Source organism: Gallus gallus, chromosome 2 (genome assembly GCF_016699485.2).
Source record: "Gallus gallus isolate bGalGal1 chromosome 2, bGalGal1.mat.broiler.GRCg7b, whole genome shotgun sequence".
NCBI classification, from domain to species: domain Eukaryota; kingdom Metazoa; phylum Chordata; class Aves; order Galliformes; family Phasianidae; genus Gallus; species Gallus gallus.
Window position 1 is genome coordinate 131197359 of NC_052533.1, and position 24253 is coordinate 131221611.

General features: G+C 37.6%; 1 protein-coding gene across 1 annotated transcript; it reads right to left on the reverse strand.

The window, feature by feature from the left end:
* Positions 1-2857: 2857 nt before the first annotated feature.
* Positions 2858-23683, reverse strand: EIF3E (eukaryotic translation initiation factor 3 subunit E). The gene is made up of 13 exons (NM_001006349.2): positions 23573-23683; positions 21852-21966; positions 19341-19458; positions 16342-16384; positions 15811-15915; positions 14450-14575; positions 13063-13187; positions 12261-12387; positions 10576-10677; positions 9602-9711; positions 4018-4120; positions 3669-3803; positions 2858-3017 (listed from the first exon to the last, which is right to left on the reverse strand). Exons 1-13 carry the CDS (start codon positions 23660-23662, stop codon positions 2979-2981), a joined length of 1338 nt encoding a protein of 445 aa, NP_001006349.2. The 5' UTR covers positions 23663-23683; the 3' UTR covers positions 2858-2978.
* Positions 23684-24253: the final 570 nt, after the last annotated feature.

The window sequence follows — 24253 nt, forward strand, 5'->3', positions numbered from 1 at the left end:
TTCTGTCACAACAGGCCCTGCTAAAGAGCCTGTCCCCTTCCCTCTTACAGCACCCTTTTACATATTGAAGGTCTGCTATCAGTTTCCCTGAAGCTCTCTCTTCTCCAGGCTGATCAGCCCCAATTCTCTCAGACTGTTCTCATAGGGAAGGTGTTCCATCCCTTGGACCATATCAAGAAAAGATAATTCACTTGTCAGTATTATTCCTTTATACTTAATTAAAAAAAGCCCAAAACATTACAAGATTAGACTGTGATACACTGATAAGTCAGATTAAACCATCTACTGGAAACCACTACAAATACTCTGCTGAATTAAAGACGAAGTATGCTTTAAGTTGTTAGTATGCATATTAATACATCTGACACATTAATACAAAATGATTTAGATTGGAAAGGACCTCTGGGAGTCATTGAATCCAACCCCCCTGCTCAAAGCTGTATCTGTATCAGGATGCTCACATACTCAGTTGAGCATCTCTAAGGGTAAATGTTCCTCAGCCTCTCTGGATGACTGGTTCCAGTGTTTAAAGTAAAAATATATAGATTTAAAGAGTAATATTTATATACAATTGGAAATTCTCTATTACAATTTACCTCCACCCATTCCCTCCCATTCTACCCCAGTGGACCTTCAAGAGTGTTCTGGCTTGAAGTCTCCAATTATGTACCAACAAAGACAGCAATAAAGTCTGTTCTTTGCCTGCTTTACTTAAGGAATACGCAAGTTCCCTCAGATGGAGGTTTTATATCACATGCTCTTGATTCCTCACTGTTTTGGTGGTAATCCCCACTGGACTTGCACGAGGTCAGTATCTGCTTTATATTAGGGTTGTTCCATCCCAGACGCAGGACTTCACACTTCACTTTGCCAAACTTCAGAGGATCCTCATCAGCCAATTCCTCTAGCCTGCTTCACTTATCCTGAACTACAGCCTTGCACTCCAGCATATGGATTGCTCCCCACCTCCAGGCTTGGTATTGCACACTGTATGGGACTAGATAGAGGGAAAGAAATATCTATCTGGAATTTTAATCACCTTTGAAGAGATACCTGCTATTTTCATAGGCAAACCTGCTCCTATGACTTTGTTTCTCATAACAGATTACATCCATTAAGCCTCTTATAAAAGAGAATATTACATTTGTAGAAGTTTGAGAAAGACATTCCTTTTCACTGTACTAATGATTCAGATTCTCTTTTCATTGCATAATGCAATACAGAAATTGATTACTGAAGCAGTCTGGATGCCATTTTTGAGGAATCAGCCTTCATACGAAGGCTAAACTTGCACATTACCGAGCACACAACAGCTCTGTAGACATGCCCTCAGCACACTGTCAGTGCAGAAAAAACTAATGTTCAAACAAGATAAAAAAAATCACCTTGAAAATGAGTCTTTTTGCACAAGAAAAGCTGTACTAGCTAATCCTTTCTTAGAAGCAACATTAAGAAACAGAACTTCAGGCAACCAGAAAGACATCACTGATGGGATATGAGTAGTTTAAAAATGTGAGCCAACTTAGAGACTTTGAGTAGACTGCACAGCTGATTTAAAAGCCTGAATACTTTTCACTGTACTTGTACTCTGTTACAGTATCTCTCACATTATTTGACTGATACTTTAGGCCAAATTAGGTATTTAATACTCTTCATAGTGAAGTGAGGCCATAAAGTTAATATTATGCAAGGAGATAAGCATGTTGTAACAGAGAAGAGCAACAGAACAGAAACACTCCAAGTCAGAACTGCTACTAAATATCTTCTAAGAAGTTACGATCAAGTCACGAGGTACAAAGCTCCTACTTCACATGAAATAATTCTACAATTCACCCTTTGCCAGCTCTGGCATCTTACTAACTGTCCAGTAAGTGCTTAAGTTTAAATAAAAATGACAAACCTAGCTAGGAAAACACTGTAGGAAGAGTGGGTGAGTTAAAACAACTTGCCACATGTATATTGGTACCAGAACTTCAAAAAAGAGCTAAGAAATTGTGATTGGGGTATGGTAAAAGGGAGTCATTTCCCCCACCCCAATCTTAAAAGCAAAATTGTGCAGATGCCATCTTTTCCTTTCCAATACTTGCACTGACCTCACCGATCTTTACAGTCTGTACTTCACAGAAAACCCAGGATACTTTTTAGGGATCTGAACTAGGAGGTGTTATGGTATATTCTGTAGAAAAGAGCCACTAAGGAAGAAAAAAATGCCTGAAGAAAATCATGTTAAAATAGATTTTAAATGTTACAATAGTCAAACAACACAGGATTTAGTTTACTAGTTGCATTATGATTCTTCAGAACTTTTTGAAACAAAGAAAAGCTTTTAACCTACTAAGCTCATTATCCACACCTTTAGAAAGGCTTTTCTGCTGAAAAGTCCCACCCTAGAAAAAGTCTCAAGACCAGGCAATAAAACAGGAACAATCTATAATTCTGAAGCACAATGCCCAACCCAAACCATTTTACATATGGGTTATGTTAGGTTTTTCCAAGAGGTGTGTGTTAGAAATGCATTAGTACTAACAAGCTTCTTCTGTGACAAAGGACTATGTGGAAGCACAAAAAAGATTCTGATCTGGCTATTAGGAATGCACTTGTTCACACCATATGCTTTTCATTTACTTAAAATGCAACTTTTGCAGAAGAGAATAGCTGCATATAAGATTCCCTGCTTATAATCTCAAGTGGCTCTAAAAGCAGTAACACCCCTTGGTACAAGGCAAGTACAAACAGAAGTGACATTTAAAGTCCTGCAAACTGTAATCTAAAATGCTCCAGAATACTACTGAACTAACCACTCCCAGTACAATATAATTAAGTACCAAGCTACACAAATTAGAGATAACACAAATAGTTAAAAGTAGCCAATTTTATTCAAATAATTCAGATGAAACAATTGCCTTCTTAAAGTTACATACTTATCATGTGCTTTTTAGTCAAATGAAAACTGATAATTTTCCCGCTACAGAATTGCGTCAATAGAATCCAGAGTCTTGAGTAGCCCAGTTAGGTGCCTAAAAACAAATAAAATAAGCAACAGTCAAAAACACGCAATACTCATTTCTTCTTCTATTAAGTTTCTTACAACTTCTATCTAATAGAATCAACATGCCATCTTCCCTATTTTTCACTGGTGGCTGACCAAGATATTTTCTAGTCCTAACTCTTCACCGCTGTTCATTTTTCTTCCAGTAGTACTTACCCACAAATACTTGTATCACCAATGGCACTGTAGGAGGAACACTGACTCAAAACCCAGTATTGTCAAAGAGCACCAGTGTGTGATGGAGAGGGTGATCTAACTCCGTGTTCAATAATCAGAGTAGTTTAAGTATAATTCACTCAGAAAAGGCATTAGCTATTTTCATACACATCACCTCCTTAAAAGTGTCTTTGGAAGGTGAAAGGGACCATTTAAAGGAAGCACAATCGAATGACTGAAACAAATAATTAGGCACTCATTTTTCCTTTGTTTTGTAGTGAGAAGAGATATGAGAAGAAAACAAGAACCACTGCAAGAAATGAGCATTTGTCAATTTAACTTTTGGCACCAGAACTAGAATTCAGTATGTCTGAGGAACTAAGGAATAGGTTGGAATTATACATTAGCATCATTCACATTCAAGAAGGAAAAACAGATTCTGAAAAATACAACTCATACTAACCTCTGATCTACCACTCTGATTCAATTTCTTCTCAATGTTCATAGCCAACATTTGACTACGAAAAGACAGGCTTTTGGTCTTCTCAATCACTTGTTGATAAGGTGACACTGCATTGTTGCCCATAACTACATGGCCCTAAAATGCAATAAACATACAGGAAATTTAACAGCCACTCAGAGTACACAAGCCTTTATTTTAATGCTCTGCTTTCAAAGTTTCTACAAAAGTTCTCTCACACAGAGCCAAAACACAGTAGAGAAGCTTACTACAGTTTGTGGGCAAAGAAAAATTAAACTGAAACACACTACTTCTAGGTAAGAAATCACTTGGATCACACATGCAGTCTTACCAGCTTTGAATCCAGTTTGGCATCTAATCGTGCATTTCGGATTAGATTGACAATCCATCTTTCTGCTTCCTCAGGAGTCATATTTAGTTTATCTGCCAACATACTAGAAGATAACAGGCTTATCAAAAGATGAAATATGACCTCTCTCATGTTGATAAATATACTCAGAACCTGCAGAATATGCATTAAACCAATACATGAAATCTGGCACAGCACAAGGCTTGTCTTGAGTATTTTTATATAATTGGGAAGCTTACGTCTTGAGTATTTTTATATAATTGGGAAGCTTACTTTCCTCCAATTGAAATAAAGCTTACATATAATCCTTAAAGTTATTCCTCTCCACCCCCCCATCTTGTATTTTTCACCTTCTTAAAAAGGAAAAATCCTGTCACTGCTTGGTATATTCTGAATAAAGAATTCATTTCTTGAAGTACACACTTAATGCATATCTTATTTTGCACTTGTATCTTCATATATTCCTATTAAATCTTGCCTGCATGAAAATTCCTTGGAAAGTTGTCCACTACACAGTCTCATCACAACATAAAACAGCAGCTATTACTATAAGGGGAAAAACTGAATTCCTTTTACACTTCTTTAAACCCAGATGGGCATTCACATTTTAAGAGTAAATAGTCCAGTAAGGCTGTCTGACTGTTATACAACTACCAATGAACTTCACTCTGAAGTTCCAGAAAGAAGTGCCACAAGAACACACATCTTGATACGGAACACTCAACATATTCATCATGCAGTCGATGTAGATATACTACAGTATCCTGCAATCTCAAGGATGACTAGGAGAGCAGGAGAACAGAGAAAGGAAAATGCTTAATGAAACAGGCACTCTTATCCAGAAATCATTCCCTCTGATGGCGTTTCCTGCAGTTTTGCAGCCAACTCCTTCAGCTTCCTGCTGGCATTTGGCTCCTAGAGTTTATTTGTAATGCTCATTCTTCCAACAGCTTCCAGACTGCGTTGACAAACATGAGGTAAGGGCTACAGACATCACCAAAACCCAGCTGGCTATGCTGGAGTTGCACAAGAGGTCAATTTCTCACCAATTTACAGGATCTTGCTTAAACATTTTTCTGAATCCAAACAATTTTCATTTTATACTAATTACTACCCTATCAATTATTAGCCAGTCCACATAGCTAGACTACCTATTGAGTCTTCTTTATATGGTCTCTCCTTTTAGATGCTTTTATCTCTTAACTTTCTTCCAATTTAATTTCTATCACAGATTAATATGAAATGAGGCAAGGAGAAAAATCAAAGCAACTTTAATACTAACCTCAGTCAGTGAAATTAACAACAAATACACAACGAGGTACCTAGAATTTTATAAAGAATGGGAAAGTAAAATCCAAAAACTAGCTGCTACTATTTCATCTGAACTCGTAATCTGTGGTGCACTTCAAAAGTGCAGAGAGTTATGGCAGACAAAGCAAGAGAACAGAAGACATCACAGATGTAAAATGTTTGTGGAATTATCAGTACCTAAGCAGCAAGGGATATTCAGATGTCAGCAGGAAGAAGCCACCTTTTTTTTTTAATTCTTTGAATTTGTGATATTAAGCACTTGACTCTAAAAAGAAACTCTAAACTGAAAGATAGTTGGGGAGAGCAAAACTAGGGGAATTCTCATATTTCTGTTAGAGGTATTTTATTAGAATCCTACCGATAACTCCTTCAGAAGACCACATAAAGTGGCCATTGCCACTACTTCATGGATTAAGTTAGTTACTTTTGTGATTTGCCTATGGACACTCCAACTTTGGAGACAGTCAAGAATCACTCGGCAAGGAGTTGGGTAGCATAACATGAGGTGGATCCTGCTTGGAGTTGTAATTGGGTGCACAGACTTGAATCAAGCAACTTCAAGTTCACTTCTAAGGTCATTTCTAAGCCACAGCACCCTGATTTTGCTTTTTCCTTCACTTACAGTCCCTCTGTGCTGGAGTGGGTGCAGGTGCATCATAGGCTTACAGGGAAGAATTTCTCCAGAGCAGAAACTATTAATTGCTTCACACTGTCTAGTAGATAAACTGTACCTTTCTCAAGAGCCAATGAAGATAAGGTTTGTTAACTGAGTAGTCTTCGTTAGCATCTAAGTTAGTACAAGAAATTAAACCAATCATTCCTACTTCCTACTTGTGGGAGACTGCAGGGACAACTATGATCAAAACCAGACTGAGAACTAGATTCCCTTAATCAGATAGAAAGTTAAGATGCACTCAAAGAGTAAAGTGTGCTTTAGCTACTAAGATGGGTTTAAGCCTGGTTTACTCAAATTTTAACTCATTTTAAGCAGAGCACATGGAGTGTGGATGCCAGCACATTCCTGAGCAATACATTTTTCTCTGTAGATCCAACCCTCTTACACCCACTATTTGCTAACATAAGCTCAGCCCTAGGAAGTTTTTCAACCCTCAATACATCTTTTGAGAAGGAATATGTATACTCTACACTCACTACTATTCTAAGAGTGAATTAAGAGCTATGAATTGCTTTACCCATGTCTGTATTTTACAAAATAAGCCTCTCTGAAGAAAAGGAGCTAGTATGTTAAAAAGTTATATGGACAAGCATATAGCACACCTCTATACAACTTCTGTACAGGTGTTTTCTTCCTCCAGCATGCACTTGAAAATCTCCCAAGTTACATAATGGAAGTGACAGAGGGCAAAGAGGGATATAAGAAAACTTATCTGAACTTCTAACTTGGAAATTTAAATTCACTTAAGATTTTAAATATAAATAACTGGTAACAGAACAGCCATCTTCCATTGAAATAAAGTATTAGTACCAGCATTAGAAAACCTTAAGACTTGATCAAACCTTTAAGACAAAAGATGACCCAATTTCAGCATATGCTATAATTAGGCTCCAGCTTAGAGTCCCCTGACAGGCCACACTGAAGCAGCTATCACCAACTTAAAGTGCCCGGATGCACAATGCTGAGGAGATACTCCTCTGGCAAAGTAACACAGCCAGAGAGCATTTTTCCAATCCTTCCAAACTAAATGCACTGAAGACTTATCCTAATTATGTTACAAACACCATTCTTCTACTGTGCTATTAAATATGCACATATACAGTATTCCTGTCTTCCATATCAAGTTATATGTTCTTTTAAAAAAAAAAAGCTCTCCAGATTATTTCTACCTTCCTGTCTTATAAGGAAGCTCACTTATTTGGTTCATGCTGGAAGAAATGTTACTTAAAGTTTTCCTCTGCATAAACAGAAAGGTTACTGAACTTCCACAGTCTCATATATAAATAGACCTGTTGTGTTCTGTGCACTGAAAGAAAAGATGCAGAAGAAAAATAAAGCACACTCAGCTCTTCAATTAAATACAGGCATATCAAACTAATCAAATCACATTCTGAATTAATTTAATCTATTACCGCCAGCTGAACATGGTATTTTAAACAGTAAACTAATTACAGAATGATTTAGCACTGATAAGTTCAAAATTACAACTGATAAGGAAACTATGTCCTTTGGAAAAAATATCAGCTGCCTAACAGATGTAGTTAGAAAATCAAATAGACCACCTATTTTATATTTAATATAAGGAACAGCAGATCTCCACTCATTATTTTCAAATTTCTTTCTGAACACTTAAGCAATACTTGTCAAAGCACTGTGATACAACTGACTAGTTTTCAGTTCTAGGAATAGCAGTTGAAATCGCTCATGGAGAGATAAATGCATGAACTCTACTCAGCCAAACTTTAATAGAAGCATTTTGACAGGCCAATTCCTTCAAACAAAGCCTAGAATGCACCAAGAAATACTTATGCACCCCACTAAAGCCCAAATCTAATGATTGTTACAACTTCTACAGAAATTTAAAGCTTGAGTCCATCATTTTAAACACTATGACCTAGTGAAAACAATCTCCTTAGCGATGACTGATTCCACATGAAATCACCATAAATTATATTATGCCAGCAATGTCCACCCCTAACTCAGTTTATCACTTTCCTCAGAACACATCATTACAATTACGAAATAAAGGCACTGCTACCTCTATTCCCAAATCACACAATGAGAACAAACTGAAGTATTTTTTAATCATCTGTGGTACAAAACTGTACGAACCATATAGCAATAAATGCTCTACATTGGATAACATACCATATACCTTGAATTGTCAAAGCTCGACAGCTCTGCTATAATTAATCATCTGTTTTCTTTCAACAGAGACACCTGCAATGCATTAAAATGCATCTTCTAGGCTCTCTACTCATCACTTCTATGATCTGATGTCTAATAAACTAAGAATGACATTTAGCCCTTGTTTTAAGCTTTTCTTTGTAAACTAACTTCATTAAGAACTTGCGCCTTCACAGTACGAAGAATCCAGAAATTCAACCCTTAGAGAACTTAGTTTACATAGCCTTCCAAAATTCTTATTTTAAAGTCCCTTTATCAATACTTTGATTCAAAGTATTAGTCTCCTTACAAAAATGAACGTACAAAAAGTTGTTTACATCATTTAGTTCTGTTTACTACCTTTTAAGTATGTTTAAAACACACTACAGCACAGTTAAGTTCTCAGAAAAAAAGTCACTTTCTACCAACCTTTATACTGAACTCAATTACTTTAAGCACCTAACAAAACACTATCATTTTCCAGATACACTATGAAAGTAATTTTTTGTGCTTATCCTACCAGAAATATTCATGAAAAAGTCGTAAAAAAGTCATCCTTTCAATAAGATTGCAAAATCTTAGTAGAGTTTTCAGTCAAATCCTTCTCTTTTTAAATCAAGAAGCATTAATCTGCTTCCTCAGAGGGCCATACATACACACACACACCCCTGTTAATAGTGTGTGTCCAAAGCAAGATTCCACTGAATTTGATAGATTTACCAGCTCTGGGTTCTGCTGTTTGGGGGATCTCTCCAATATTCTCTAGCGACTTTTAAGGGACATGGACCTACAGAGTTGCATACACCAACTGTAGTGGGATCTCAAACATGTATAACACCATTTTTCTGCTTAGTTTCTACAACAAAGGTATTGGAGCCAGTTCAGTTGAAAAGCCTGCTCTTAGAATATTTGTTTGAGTAAGTAGCAGACATCTTTGCTAATATCATTGCCTTATAGCTGGATCATTCCAGTCATGCACAGGGAACAAGATATAATTTTAAAAAAGCAATAGAACTCCATTCACTTTCAAGGGACATACAGTTAAGAAATAATTGGTTGACATACTTATGTCTAAGTAAACAATTACCATATTTGCTATGATTTACTTAATACTATCATTCTGTATCAATGTGTGAAGAAATGAACACTGTTGGGTGGGGAAGGGAGGAGGATAAAGACAAGCTGTGTTAAATTTCATTAAAATTACAGTTATAAAATGTGACTGCTGTAATTAAAACACATCACTTTAGAGCTATAAATCTAGAAAGACAACTACCCTACCTAATTAGGATTTAGTTAATGAAAAATCATTATACCTGACAATTGAACATTCTTACTACAAAAGCTTATGCTGTTTGTCAATCCCACTTGCAATTGATTTTTCTGTATGGCCGCATAAGAAAGTTATCTTACCCAATGCTGATACACTGATGGATGCGACAGAAAGTCTCAAATATAAAGAGACGGGCATTCTCAATGAAGTCCTCGAGGCATGCAACTAAGAAGAAATCATTCACAAGCACCTGCAAGTGTAAGGAGAAGAGGAACACTGAAAACAAACATAGAAAGTTTTTTTGTCACTCATCTTGCTTGTTGATGGAATGCACAATCTATTAGAGACTGTTGGCAGCATGATCCATAATGGACAAAAAAGTTTGTATTTAAAATGACTTCTCATGAATGTGCAGATTGCTAAATGAACACTACACACTAACCTGAGAACTGAGGCTAGACTCAAAAAGAACATGGTCTCTCAAACCTACATTGAAGACCCCTGCAGTAATGCATAAAACCTGACTATTCTCCTCTTATTTCAAGAGTCTTTTCTTATTCTGTCTTCTCTTATCATACAAGCCAGCTTCATTAGCAGTATAACTGTGCATGTTAAGTTCAGGTTAAAGGACTACCAGCCCTTAGCAGTAAATAGAATTACTAACCTTTTTATCTAATAAGGTAACCAATATCAGTGAAAACAATCAAAAGACAAAGAACTGGCAATGGTTTTCAGCTGAGAAGCATTAACTTTTACACTAGTCAACCCAAGCACTGCTTATCTTTAACTATACTCATTTTACAAGAATATACACTTACCTATCCTGATTTCACCATGTTTTTCAATGTCACCATCCCAGAGTGCAACACTTCTCAGAACAGAAGGTAAAGCCCACCCTTTTCTTCAAGCTAACACTAACTGAGAAGCTGAAGCTCAGCCAGAAGTACAATCACTTATTCACTTTTTGTTCTACGAGCTGACTAAATATAATCTTTAAGCTGACAGAAAAACACTGGCAATGGAATTTGAGTTCCATTTCAAGTAAGTTAGATGGCTCTTGAGAATTTTATACAGATCTGTAAATCAAAGAAAAAAATAGAATTATAGAGCTTACTGTTTCACACTCCCTCAGCTTCTTCTGTGCACCATCAAAATCAAAATTAACATATAGGCATTCCACAAATTCTGTGATGGGGTCCCTGTATGTGTAGGATTCCTGTCAAAATAAAAACCAATGCTGTTAGGAACCACTGCAACAAGTTCACTTGAATATTACATATGTTGTTCAAACAACTAGATTCTGGAAAAACATCTATATACTTCTAATAGCCACATAAATGTTTTTTGTTGTTGTTGTGGTTATTTAATGAGTACTTAAAAAAAACCAAGTGCAATTTCCCTCCTAGCATTTAGCACTGCAATCTTCCAGTTAAGAAAGTGTCCACGAGTCTTACTCATCTTCTATCAAGCACTTAGGTTTATTAACATATGGTAAGAACAGATATTCTTCCTAAATTCCAATTTCAAGAACTAGTCCAAATACTTGATACTTCAAACTAAATCATCATTTGATACACACAAACAAGGCAAGGCTTATACATACAATGCTACTTCCCCTATACAAAGTACTCCATTTTGATATTACAACTCAACTTAATCATAAGGCAGAAAACAACACTATATACACATCTGTGAGTGTAAAGTAAGATCCAACTACAACACCTTCTGGCATGTCATAAAATGTTTATTAGAGACAGTTAAATTCAATCTGTTACTATCAGCTTTAGTACTTATAAAAAGACCAGCAGATTCAGCAAGTTTTTAAGAAGGCTTTTTCAGTCGTTAGATCAAAAATGTTTTTCCTTACCAAAAGAACCTTATTTATAAACTCATTATTTATGTTCAAAATTTAGTTTTACACACCACTGTACTTCTTCAAATAATTACTGCTCATTACATGAAAGAGCTTGGATACTGTTTTCAGTTTAATAGAGATGAACGTGTAACTGCCTACCTACCAGTTCAATACATGCAGAATCTTCATGACTTACTGTTTAGAGAATGGACTGTCTTTCCTCTTAGCATCAGTCTGCCATATAACACTGAACAAACCACTTCATTCAACAATTCATTCCCCCTCTCCCCCCCATCAACAAGTTATGAGTTATCTTGTGTGAACAACTTCCAGATCCATAAAATTTAACATTACAGAGCTTGATATTAGTCATCTACTCTGTATGGTTCATATTATGTATATATCACTTTATTAAACATATAAACTAGTTCGGTATAATTAGGGTTTAAAGGTTGACTGCTTAGACACAGGTTACATGCTGATTTCAGATGGAAGTCTTTGCAATAAACCCCTTGATCCCTACCAAGCAACTTGCTCCTTTTGTTACTCCAGTAAGATTCTACAACCACTCATAACTGTGAGAACAGAAGCATTTAAGGGTATACAAATTTGAACATAAATCAGCATACACAGATCAGTTTTGACATGCAAGCAGTATCTTTATTATAAAACAATTCCTTGTAGTGATGGCTGAAAAAAAAAAAAAATAGACTATGATTCAAAACCATTTCAAGCATCTTGCTGAATTTTCTGCACTTAGTCTTATGGGGAGAGGGAAAGCAAAACTTATTGATGCACATTTTACTTCTCAATGAATGACATCAGGAAGAGGGAAAAAAAAATCAGCATTGAATGTGTAAGTAGTCCCAGAACAAGCACATTAGAATAAAATTACACAATTTCAGTGAAAAGGAACAGAAACTAGTAGAGATTTCAGTTCTTACCTGCTGAATAACCTTGACTAGGTCCTTCAGCACCTGTCTACGTTTTCGAACATCCTTATTTGTTATGACTGCAGTAGTGAGATATCGGAGGATATGAGGGCACATTGTCTGAATTGCGTTGAGATACCTGAAGAAAAATCAAAGTTCAGATAATATAGTTTTCCATCGAAAATCTCACTTGTGGTAAGACAGCTCAAATCTTTTATGCTATATGCTAGCAGCGTGCATTTAATCAAATAAGGATGATTTACATTTGTTAATGCTCTGATGATCTTTAGCTGGGGGCAGGGGAAGAGAGAGAAGACTGCAGCGCACTAGGTAATAAAGAAAGGGCAGTTAGCACTGCAGAAGAACAATCCATATACTACCAATAATTTCTCAGCATTAATCTGTCATAGGTATCATACAGATATAACAATTTAGTTCTCACAAACAACAGTAGTGTTTCATTTTGCATTTTTATTCTTCTCAGATTTTCCTCAAAAACCCTTTTCAAATATACCTGGTTGAATTTTTTTAAGATAAGTCCAAAGGGCATCACCATTCCCTACCACCCTAAAACATGCAGGAGGAGTTTGCTATGTAGCATAAATAGTTATTCCATTCCCCAGAACACCAGAAAAAAATAGTAGAACAGTAAGATCTGGCTCTATCTGCCTCCCTGAAAGAGAATAAGTTATACCCCCCCCCCCCCCAAAAAAAAGCCATGCTTGAAAAATAAAAAGCAGGCATCATTACAACTTCTGAGACAGCTTCAGGCTGTGGACTCAAAACCCCAGCAATGAAGTACAGCACAACTTACTGTGGTTGATAGAGAAAGAGGTCAATGATATTGTCTCTCCCTTTAGGATGATTAAAAAACACAAATAAAGACCAGTGGATGAGCCACGTTCTTTGCTGAAGAGACTGCAGTGGAGAGCTGACTGACTGAAAAGAAAAAATACAATGATTTAAACAAAGGTACTAAGACTTCAGTTCTTAAAAGATCACCTTGCTAATGTGAAATTACTACTTCCCTCTTTGATCCTGAGTTGTTTCTAGTTCTTCAGGCCACAGCTGAACAAGGAATACTGCTTGGCTTTTCTATCTTTTTAGTTTATTCTCTTTTCTAAAGCATCACAAGGATGTTTGCCATAGACTTTTTCTGGTGATGAAGCACCACAGAACAGGAACACAACCTTCATTTAAACCAACTGTTACAGCACAAGTAAGGATTCAGCTCTATACATTGCTGGATGTGCTGCAAATTTAACAGCAATTCAAAAGGCTGGAAGGCAGTATGTTATATCCGTCTATTCACAACAAGTAATAAACACTCACAGGATCATGACAGCTAACCACTACAATTCTACCCAAAAAATCATGGGAGTTTAATGACTATATCATATTTCAGAGTCCATTACAGCCATATAGGTTCATAAAGATTAGAAAATCCCAAAAAACTCATTAACGTTACTTATCTGCCATACAAGATAAAGAACAATTCTGGGGAGGGGAAAAAAAAAATAAAGCTCCTATTAAGATTCTGGTTTAGAAGAGTAAAACACCAAGCATATTTCATATACAGCCACTGAAGCCCAACAAGCAGACAGGAAGATAAGTTCTTGATCATGTCATTGCTTTGAATTAGCACTGCAGTCCTATTCTTTCACTTCATGTTCCTGGTGCCCACTTAACTCTCACTGTCAGATGGTAAAGAAGCTCAATTGACTGAAGCCTGTTTCCGATGAAAAGCTTTCTTGCATTTTTTATTAAAAATATTGTTTTCCTTAAGGCAGAGTATGGTTTAGATGCATACATCTACTTCCTTGCATTAAAGGAACAGTATAACTCCCTGAAATTTAAGTAGCATTTTCTCATAGAGATGCTATGCTCTCAAATGCTCTCATTTACATCCTTGAGACAAGTTTGGTTTACTGGAAATAGCTTAAAAGCTCTCACCCCCTTTTTTTTTTTTTGCCAAAGTGATAGAAGCAAAGCAAGTCATTTAAAAAGAAAGCTTCCATATTCCTTCACCTTTTCTTTTTCAGTATCCTTTTGCTTTCTCACCACCATTCAAGGAATGCACAACTGTCTCTACTGAAGCATGGTAAGTGGCTCTTAACGAGATTTCAAGTAATTCATAATAAAATTTGAAAACTAATAACTCTAACCTCTCATGTCACTAACACGACCAAGATTGTACTTACATTATTATCTATTGTCTCCTTCAATCTTGTGAGATCTTCCATGGCTGCATCCCAATTCTGCATGAGAATTTCAGATGCCAGTTTCCCCCACAGTGAACTCAGAGCATTTCTGTCTGTTGCTGGAACCTATTTTAACAACAGCAGAGTTATACTCCTTTTTTAATTTTAACTTCCAAAAAAGAAAAATATTTCCTGGTAATATTTTTAACTTAAAAAATGTCAAACATGCATCATTCTCTGTCTATAGAGACATTTCTTAAAGCAATTCACATACATAAACAAAAACAACACTAAAACTTCTGAAGTAAAAACCTAGAAAATCCTGAAAGACAAAGCTCCCTGCTGCTGCAGCTCAACTTAAACAAAAAATAATAAGTAAATGTCTGAGCATCAGATGACACTAGTTCCAGGTTTTTCATACCATGCAAGAATGCTTCTGAACCATTACAACAAACCTCTTACAAAGCAGGTTCCCAAAGACCTTGTGACAGCAGGTAATCAGACCATAAGAACTAATACTCTTAAGCTCTTTCTGCTAATGCTGCAACAAAAGCGTACTTCTTATAGAAATGCCCATACCAACTTTAAGTTTGCAGTAACAAGCCCATCTCCTAGAAGGATAGTTCTGAGGTGAAGCTGTATTAGATTTATACAGGATTGGGTTATGCTAGGTCATTCAGTGTCAAATTCTATTCACAGACCAGGTACAATAGCTCCTTCACTGGTTGTCATCACGAAATTTAGAAAAAAAAGCTTTTTCAGAGTTAGCAAAAAGATATACATTAAAACTCTTACCAGCACAAAAACAGTATTTGTTTCGAAATCAATTATTTGACATAAAATAATAATGCTAGACCTAGAAATAAAGCACTGAGAATTAATGATATCCACCCACAAATCTTTAGTAACTAACTTACTTTCTCCCTCAGCCCATGAAACACACACACAACACAAAAATCACACAGAAGAATTCAGCCTTATCGTCAACATTTCGATGAAAGTTCAATTCACTGCTACTCTCGACTCAATTGTCATTAAGATCTAATGTCAAAGTTACTTTATGAGTTACAATCAATTTTAAAAAGTTGTTGCTGCTTACTCTCGCAACATTTCACATAGTTTAGGATAATTTTCATGAAAATTACAAAATGGCCTGGGTTCAAAGCAATCTTAAAGCCCATCCAGTTCCAACTCTGCTGCCATTGGCAAGGTTATCACCCACCAGATCAGGCTGCCCAGGGCTCTGTCCAAACTGGCCTTTAATGCCTCCAAGGATGGAGCATCCCCAGCTTCTCTGGGCAAACAGTACCAGTGCCTCACCACTCTGAGTAAACAATTCAGATGACACACCTAGAACTTACCAGAACTCTGAAGAAGTACAGGTATTCTGCAGCTCCGGAGTAATTGCCACATTCATACTGGAATTTTGCATACCTGTAGAGTGTATCTAGGTACTCCTGTCTAAACTGAAATATAAAAAAAGAAATGTTTTCCTCACTAGGAAGAAGAAATGTTTTTACAAGCCCCTTTTAATAGTAGCTTTGGAAAACCTTTAATAGAAACCTTTACTATCTTTGAAAGTTATTGTAAACAGGAGACACTACGCAAAACTACTTTAATCCGTATCTCTGAATTAGTGATCATGCTGGGGGGAAAAACAGTTGAAATTCTGCTTTACAAAGTAAGGCACATAGTTACAAGGATGCATTTTTTGTTTGTATAAAATGCATGCACTCAAAGATATTCAAATAGGCAGAATTTTGATTACTGAAGTATTCTGCCAGCTACACTCAAGTGAGACAGGCCAAATTACCAGTACATAGGCTGTGGGGGAAGTAGAGTGGAGATGTTTAGAACTGAATTCCAATAGATATAGCAATTAGAACACTTACACCATGCTTCTCAGCTAAGTAGTCAAACAGCATTCGACCATCCCTAAAACAAAAAGATAAAACCTGATGTTTTCACAAAACAAACTGATTGCCACCATGCAGCACCCTACACACCAGCCTTCAACCATTAGAATTACCTCGTGTTATTTTGATACTTCTCTAGAGACTGTACAAAAGTAACCTCAATAATAGTGAAGCAACTATTAGTAGCATTATGAAAAAGTTCTGTATATTAAAATTAACGCAGTTTGAAATGAGCACTACCAGCAAAAACTACGATCAAGAAAAAGGAGAAGATTATTTTCAATTTGACAGCATTCTCAGCTCTCAGTATGGAAATTCAATTCTGATTTAGAGCTCCTCTCACTCCTGTTCTAATTTCATAGCAATTACTCTAGCCAAGCAGTTAGGAGTTTAATAAGAGACAAGGCGGGAAAAAGCAAGTCAAACAGCTAGAAAGGAGTTTTTCCTCCCACTGTTAACACTGGGAAACAAATAAGCAAACCTCTACCACAGACAGAGGCATCTGCAGGACACAATTGTTTAGAACTTAACAAATGCACAAATATAAACACCTACATACAACCACATTTCTGTATCTCTTTTTATTCAGCATGCATAATAAAAGCAACCACTGTTATTACGATGAAAGAGAAGTTCAAGCCTCCTGTATACAAAAAAGATTTACCTACAGCCAGTCTTATTAATGACCACTGGATTTTAGACACCTGTGATATTATTAAACAGTGTGATATTATTCACTTATTAATAGCTTTTTTATCTAGTATTTGCAAAGGTGCCTGATCCTAGAGTGAAATTTTCACATGCCAACTTTTCATCTGGTGATGTACTGCAATTATCTGGCAACAAACACCAACACTGAATTCATACACATAGTTGAATACACTGCCAGTAGAAAAAAAAGGTGGTTCATATAATCAAAGAAGTGAAAGAAATGTTGCATTTTCTCTCTTTCAGTTTCCCCATACCTGTAGGTACCCTCTACTTCATTTCTTTTGAAAACTCATATTTCAGCAGCATGGGACAGACAATGACTCAAGCGTAGTTCTCTTGAATAGCCACGTAACTAGCATTTGAGGAACACAGTTAAATCATATCTTGTTTTATAAAACTAAATCCTTTTTTTATAAGCTAAGAATTGCAGTCCTCAGTATGCCTTGCAGAAGCAATGAAAGAGCATCATCAGTTTCTTCCAGTGGAAGATTCTACAAGGATGAGGGATATTGACTATTTCTCTAAAACCGCTAAAGCCTCTCCAACAGCTGCATGAAAAATATAAATGCAGAACAACCGACATTTTAAAGCCTCTTTTACACATCATTTTCCACCATTTCCCAGACTGTGGTGCCCCAAACAGCATTGTTCTGATTCAAAAGCTGACGTGTGAATCTCTGAGTTTGATACAAGTCACCAACAGAAATTCACAGAAATCAAGGAATCTGAAGTTGTCACTTATCTGTACAGAAGATAATAGTGTTCTTTACACAGACACTTTGCAGTCCAATCAAACCCACTACAGCCAATGATGTCCAGTGATCCAGACCAGAACTTTCAGCAAAAAACTAGTATTCCTGAGTAGCAGAAACTATTCTGACATGCATATTCACAGAAATCAGGCAGAGTTTACTTATCCTGACAATGCTTTTGTCAGCAGAAGCTTAAGTACTTTCTGACTGTATCAGAAGAGAAAATAGAAGCTTTTCCCTGAAGTGCTGGAAACTAACAGATTTCATTATTTCTAATGAAATCCTGTTTCATGTGTGCACTGAGAGCCAATGTATCGCATCTCACCATTTCTGCATTGATAAAGATTAAACCAGATTAGAAATCCTGGAAACAATATGCTGAGTAGAGAAAATGCACACTGTTCATCTGCATGGGCCAAAAGGGGCAACTAGACTTCTCATCCTCACCCAACTTGCTGAGCATAGGAGAAAAAGGATGGTAATCTGCACTTAAGTTTCTCCCTCAGTTATTTCAGGTAACCGTTTTCTTTGCAGAGTCTTCTCAGGAGGATTTCAGGTTGTGCATTTCACAGTTTTCTAAGAAAATTCCAGAATCAGTACAATCTTCCATGCCAGGAGATGCATACAGCTCACTGACAACAGACCTAAGCACTGGCTTCACCTTCAAATTCAAGTTGAGTCTTAGATGCTCCATCTAATGTGGTACGCTATTCAAGTAGGCAAGCTGAATAAAGGATCTGATGAGCTTTCCATACAAGGGTTAGACACACAACAATAATAACAAAGTTTCCAACGTAAAGACAACCAAAAGTAACTTCCACTAAGCAAATACCACCCACCTTTCTGTTAAAATCATGCAGTTACTTTCTCAACTACAATAGCTGAATCCTTCCCCACAGGGATTAATTCAGCTTCAACCGTAAAACTCACAGTCCTTAGAAGCAGTGTTTAGACACTCATTCTACTTTAATTATTCTCAGAAGCAATTAAGAAATTGGACACATCTTTTAAAAAATTAATTCCTAGCACAATCCCACATCAAGTTGGCCTGTCCAACGCAGGGACTGGAAAGAGTAAAAGGACAAGTGTGCCTGAAAGAAACATATGCTACAACAACACCAGAAGGATGTTCCTCTACCAAGCCTCTCAGAATGGGAGACAGCATTCTACAGCCTTCTGAGGAAGGCAGATGAAGGAAAGAAGATGATGATCTATGAAAGAGGAATTTTAGGTTTTTCAAACAGTATTTCACCTCCAAAAAACCTAGGCTGTACTGAATAATACCTGGCACTTGTCCACACTTGATTCAGCTGAACATTAGTTGAGGAGATGATTTTTGTACAACAGGTAAAAGCAACAAGAGTAAACGGCACATGGCAACATCACAAACACTACTCATAGCAGTTGAAGTAAAAACACCTTCCCTTGCAGTTGCTACACAGACAGCATTCCTACCATCAATACCTAAGAGATATCAACAAGCCCTCATGAGAAAAATACATTAAAAGTTACCTAGTAGACTGCATTTGCCTTGTTGTCTCAGGATCCTCAAACATCTTGACAATAGGTTCAGTTTCAGCTTGAAGCTGTTTCAGCTGTGCAACGACAGTTGTTCTCTTCTCACGCAAAGCTAAACAAAAACATCCCATGTTAAGAGTTAGTTTTTGCAGAAACTAATCTGTCAGCACCGTATGATTATAGCATAGTTAAACATGTTTTCTTCTAATTCCTACCTAACTTGTCCTTTCAAGGAAGTCACGAAACTAGAGGTACCCTAGAACTTGTTAGCTTAACAAGAAGTCTCTACCATATGGTTACTTTCATACTGTGCACAGTTCTAATCAAACCACCCAAGCGCAAATATCTAAATTAGCCTTGGCTCAAGCTAAGGTATGTTTGGGCTTCCACTAAAGGAAAAGCACCTTTTTAAGGTAACTTTGCTCATTCCAAATAAACCTGCAAAAAAAAAAAAAGTAAAAAAACCTAAGCTATGATACTACTTAGATTTTCCTCTAACCAACCAGGTTCTACAAGTAGAATTTTGGAATACTTAACAACATTACACATGCGTACTCAGAACCCTTTATGAGAAATTAGTAAGAAACAGAGTGGCCTTCCAAGACCACCATGTGCAATAAAAATCAATACTTAAAAGTTCAGCCCATGTGCTTAAAAAAAAGAGAAGACAGTGGTACCTTAGAACTGGAAATACAAGTCAAGGCATGTATAGGATCTGAGAAAGACAACCCAAGACCAAATCTCAGGCAATAACAGAACCCAGGAAGCCAGTGGAGAGGGTCACACACCAGGGCACAGAGCATTACAGTGAGTCTAATAGACTTTTCTTTCATTATTTCTTTTGTAGAGGATATCCAAAGTGGATAACACCATTATAGTGACCCATCCTAAATCTAAGAGCGACTTGCCTGACAGAAAGTATTCCAGTAAGGAGAAATTATCTCCAACTTCAGAAGAATCTTGAGGTTATAAAAGGGGAAACAGATGAAAAAATAAAAACATTCAGTTAACTTACTAACAAATGTTTTTCCTTTCCCCGTGACATTTCCTGGCTGCATAATCATAGGGCCATTGTGAAAGGCAAGACATCTCTAAGTATACTAGCTTTTGGGAACTTTTGCTACAGTAAGGTCTTAACAAAAAGTTAGTATAAAATTGAATGAAGTCAGCAAGCCTGCAAGTAAAAAGAAATGGCACATACATAGATTCTGTTAAATGTAAGCTATCTTTGCACAGAAAGTTTCACATAAGAGTCATTTGTTCAGATTGCTTGTGAAAGCATTACCCCTGCTACTTCCTGTACTTAGAAAAAAAGTCAGATATCAAATAAGTCATCATATTAATATAAATCCTATACTGCTAAAATGCATGCAAAGCAAAACATCATTAGAAAGACCAAAGTTGTTGACCAGTATGAATGCAGTTTTCCCAACAGCCAAGTTCGTTCAACTCAGGTGCAGCTATGAGCTTTCAAAGTTATACAGCTTAACAATCTGCTTAAGTAGTTAGCTGTAATCAGACAAAAATTATTAGACTAATTACTTTGCAAAGGTGTGCTATTGATACTGTAACATTCTTCTCCAGTAGTTTAGAAATTCTGGAGCAGGAGAAAATAAACTTCTCAGCTTTGAGAATTTAACAGCCCTGAGATCATCTGATGTTTGTAACCAACAGAAACTGAGAGGTGAAGCTATTGTTGTAGCTGTTCCTTGGATGACAGAAGTGAGAACCTCTCATAACCTTCTCATAACTGGCACTATCAGCCCAATCCAGCATTGCATACACATCTATAAACAATAGCTAATGCTACCATATGAAACATTTTGATCAAATGTTCAATCCAGCATCTGTAAGTGTTAACAGTTCTACGTATTTCAAAAGGGGCTGTGAGTCTGTAGTTTAAAAGAACCTGGAATGAACAAGACTCAGAAGCAAAACAGCTGGAACCTGTACCCAATTAAGCAAAAACACCCGAATCTCTTCCTCCTAAGCTGCAGATAAGGCAAGCTGTAAACCCACTGCAGTTTAGAAAAAGGTGAACAACTCCAAAAAATTAAATAAAATGTGTAAACAGGGTAAAGTGTATATTCAGAGAATAGCATCAAGAATAACAAAAACTCACAATAAAGATACAATGAAAGAAAAGAAATAAAGCAAAAATAAACATGAATAATGTAAGCTAAAAGTTAGTTATGTTATTTTTCTCCTCCCCAAGGTGTCTATCTTCCTGCATGACATCTTCTTAAGTTTTTAAAAAATCCTGTAGAAGGAGATATTTTTCCTTATGACAGAACATTAAGCATTAGTTTTCATATGCCTACAATGATTTAATTTGGACTTTCTCCTTCTAGAGTAGGTAACGTTCCAGTATTACTCATTCTTTCCTTAGTGTCAAAGGAAAACAGTACTGAAGTTTGAGTACCATATTAACAGTATTACCAGCTATTATTTTAGAAGCTAAAAAAGAATATATAAAAATACTTCTTTATTAACTGAGCAACTTACCATGTGGAATTTCATCAGAATAAAGATTTTTGTACACATCCATAGCAAAATCCACCATGTTGGTATCACTAAGGAGATCCAGTTTTCCTTGAAGTAGTTCTTTTTCATTGTATATCTGAAACAGAAATAATTAACAGATTTCTTTGAATGCTGCTAAAGACTTTCCAATTCATATTATTGAATTACCTTTATTGCTACAACTCAATTTACAAATTTTGTCCAATTAAGTTATTTTAAATATCAGTCTCACAGCTTTTCAAGATGTCTGACAGCTCTGTCTACAGACATGCTTACTGTACAGTGTCTGTTTTTCTAGTCCTAGTAAGATAATGCTAATTGCCTGCTACTTATGAGTGCAGGAACTTCAAAAGAATAGTTAGAAGACATGTCACCTTTTTAGGTGATTGTTCCTAATGAAAGTAAATGAGTTACTCTGCGGGCCAAAGCAAATAATGAATTATTCATAGAGAAAGGGGAGAGACTCCACGATGAAAAATCTGACCAAGATTTCAAACAAACAAACCAATAAACAAAAGACACACCTGTTTTGGCCCCAGAACTTAAGGGAGCACAACTCTGAGGCAAAGTTCAGTGAATACTTGGCACAGAATAGCATTCTGAGTAGTGTAGACTCAAGTTACTCAAGGCTAATTTCAGAAAAGATGCTCAAGATCAAACTTGAGTTGTAGCACAGCTTAATCTAAAATATAATGTCTGCAGCTTAAGCAAGCTTCATGGAGTTTTTGGGGTTGGTTCATTTTCTTTAAGTTTGTTTAATCACTTCTTAAAGGTCCTTGTAATAATTGAGCTATGCATTACAAGTGTTAGACCTTTAAGATTCAGGTGAGGATGTGAACTACCATAAAACTCAAACATGCATTTGTATGAAGGCTGTGTTACAACTCATTGCATCACAGTATCTCAGACATAAAACCTGAGGAAGTTTAGTTCAGCTTTGAACTACACAACATTCAAGGTAACACAGTGCATGAATAACTCTGCTTAACTTAAAACAGTTTACAAATGCAAAAACACAAAAAAACACCCTGAAGATGACTGACAACCCAAACCCACACCCTAGATGGAAGAACTGGGCAGGTCAGGTTGTCCCAGCGTGCTTGGCTGGCTTATTTCTGAAACCTAAAATAGTATGCACTTCAAAATCCAAGGTTGGGAAGCCTTGCACAGTTTGTTTCCTTTTCAAGATAGAGGAGCTAAGTACTTTAGGTCATTTTGATTGGTACAAGTTCAGCTTGAAGCACCTCTGGCACAATCAGGTTTCACACAGGGATCCCACTTTATATACACAAAAACAACGAGGGACGGGACAAGATGGGACCTGCATTTGGTCTAAGCGAGAAAAGAAAACCAATAGCGGCAGCGTTTTAGCACTAAGGTCGATAAGTAATGTCGCCCACACCGAGGGCCCCACGGCCCAGCGCCGCTGACAGCCGCGGCGGAGGCGCATGTCTGGCGAGGCGGCCCACACCACCAAGGAGCGACAGAGAGCGAACGGCGGCAGAGGGACAGCTCCCGCCCTCCCCCATACTTCCTCCCCACGCAGCGCACACTCCGAGCCGGCGCAGGGCCGGGCCGCGCCCACAGGGCCCAGGCGAGGCAGAGGCACCGGCGGCACCCGGGACCGGGACGGGCGCCGATACCATTCCCCGCCGCTCGTCCGCTCCACAGCCAGCTCCCTCGCCGTTAGGGCATGCGCGTACCTCCTTGACAGAGAGGAACTCCAGCAGCGGAAAGACCAGGTGCCGGTCCAAGAAGTGCGCGATCTTCGTGGTCAGGTCGTACTCCGCCATCTTGGTGCGGGAAGGAAAGAGGCGGGGCGAACGCCGGCACGCGGGGAAGCGGGCGGTGACCGCCTCTCTTAAGGGCCGTGCGCCTGCGCGGGGATTGCGCCTGCGCGGCTCCGCCCGCCCCCACTGAGGGGAATTGCCTATCCGGGCATGCGCAGGAGGTTCCGATGTTCGCTGTTGTGAGGGAGGCGGGGGTGCTGTGGGGGTGGTACAGGTGCAACAGTGGGATCTTTGAGCTTACCCTGTGAAAGGAGCGAGTGGGCTGGGGTCTGGGAGCTTCCAGTCCCAAGCGTGAGGTGGGCTGGAGTCTGTGTGGGTGCTCACTGTAGGACCACAGTGTTAGTGGTGACTGTGGGGCCTGTGAGCCTCCTGAAGATGCTAGCAGGTGGCAGAGATCCAGACAAGCATGGGAATACTTTATTAAGTTTGGCCATAGAAACAGAGGAGTCACTAATGTTATGGTAACCTGCATACTGTGTGTAACCTGAGTCAGGAGAGCAGCAAGTTCGCCAAAATGTAAACTCAGACATGCTCCAAGTGGTATAGAAGGTGCACTGTGCTTATAAAGGCTTCAGACTTAAATTGTCTAGAAAT

What these genes read in the sequence shown, in the direction of transcription:
- EIF3E (NM_001006349.2), bottom strand. Translation starts at nt 23,662, where the DNA reads ATGGCGGAGTACGACCTGACCACGAAGATCGCGCACTTCTTGGACCGG. An exon ending in TTCTGATGAAATTCCACATG is followed by an intron (nt 19,459 to 21,851) that starts GTAAGTTGCTCA and finishes GTTTTTGTTTAG; the next exon opens with CTTTGCGTGAGAAGAGAACA. An exon ending in AGGCAAATGCAGTCTACTAG is followed by an intron (nt 16,385 to 19,340) that starts GTAACTTTTAAT and finishes TTTTTGTTTTAG; the next exon opens with GGATGGTCGAATGCTGTTTG.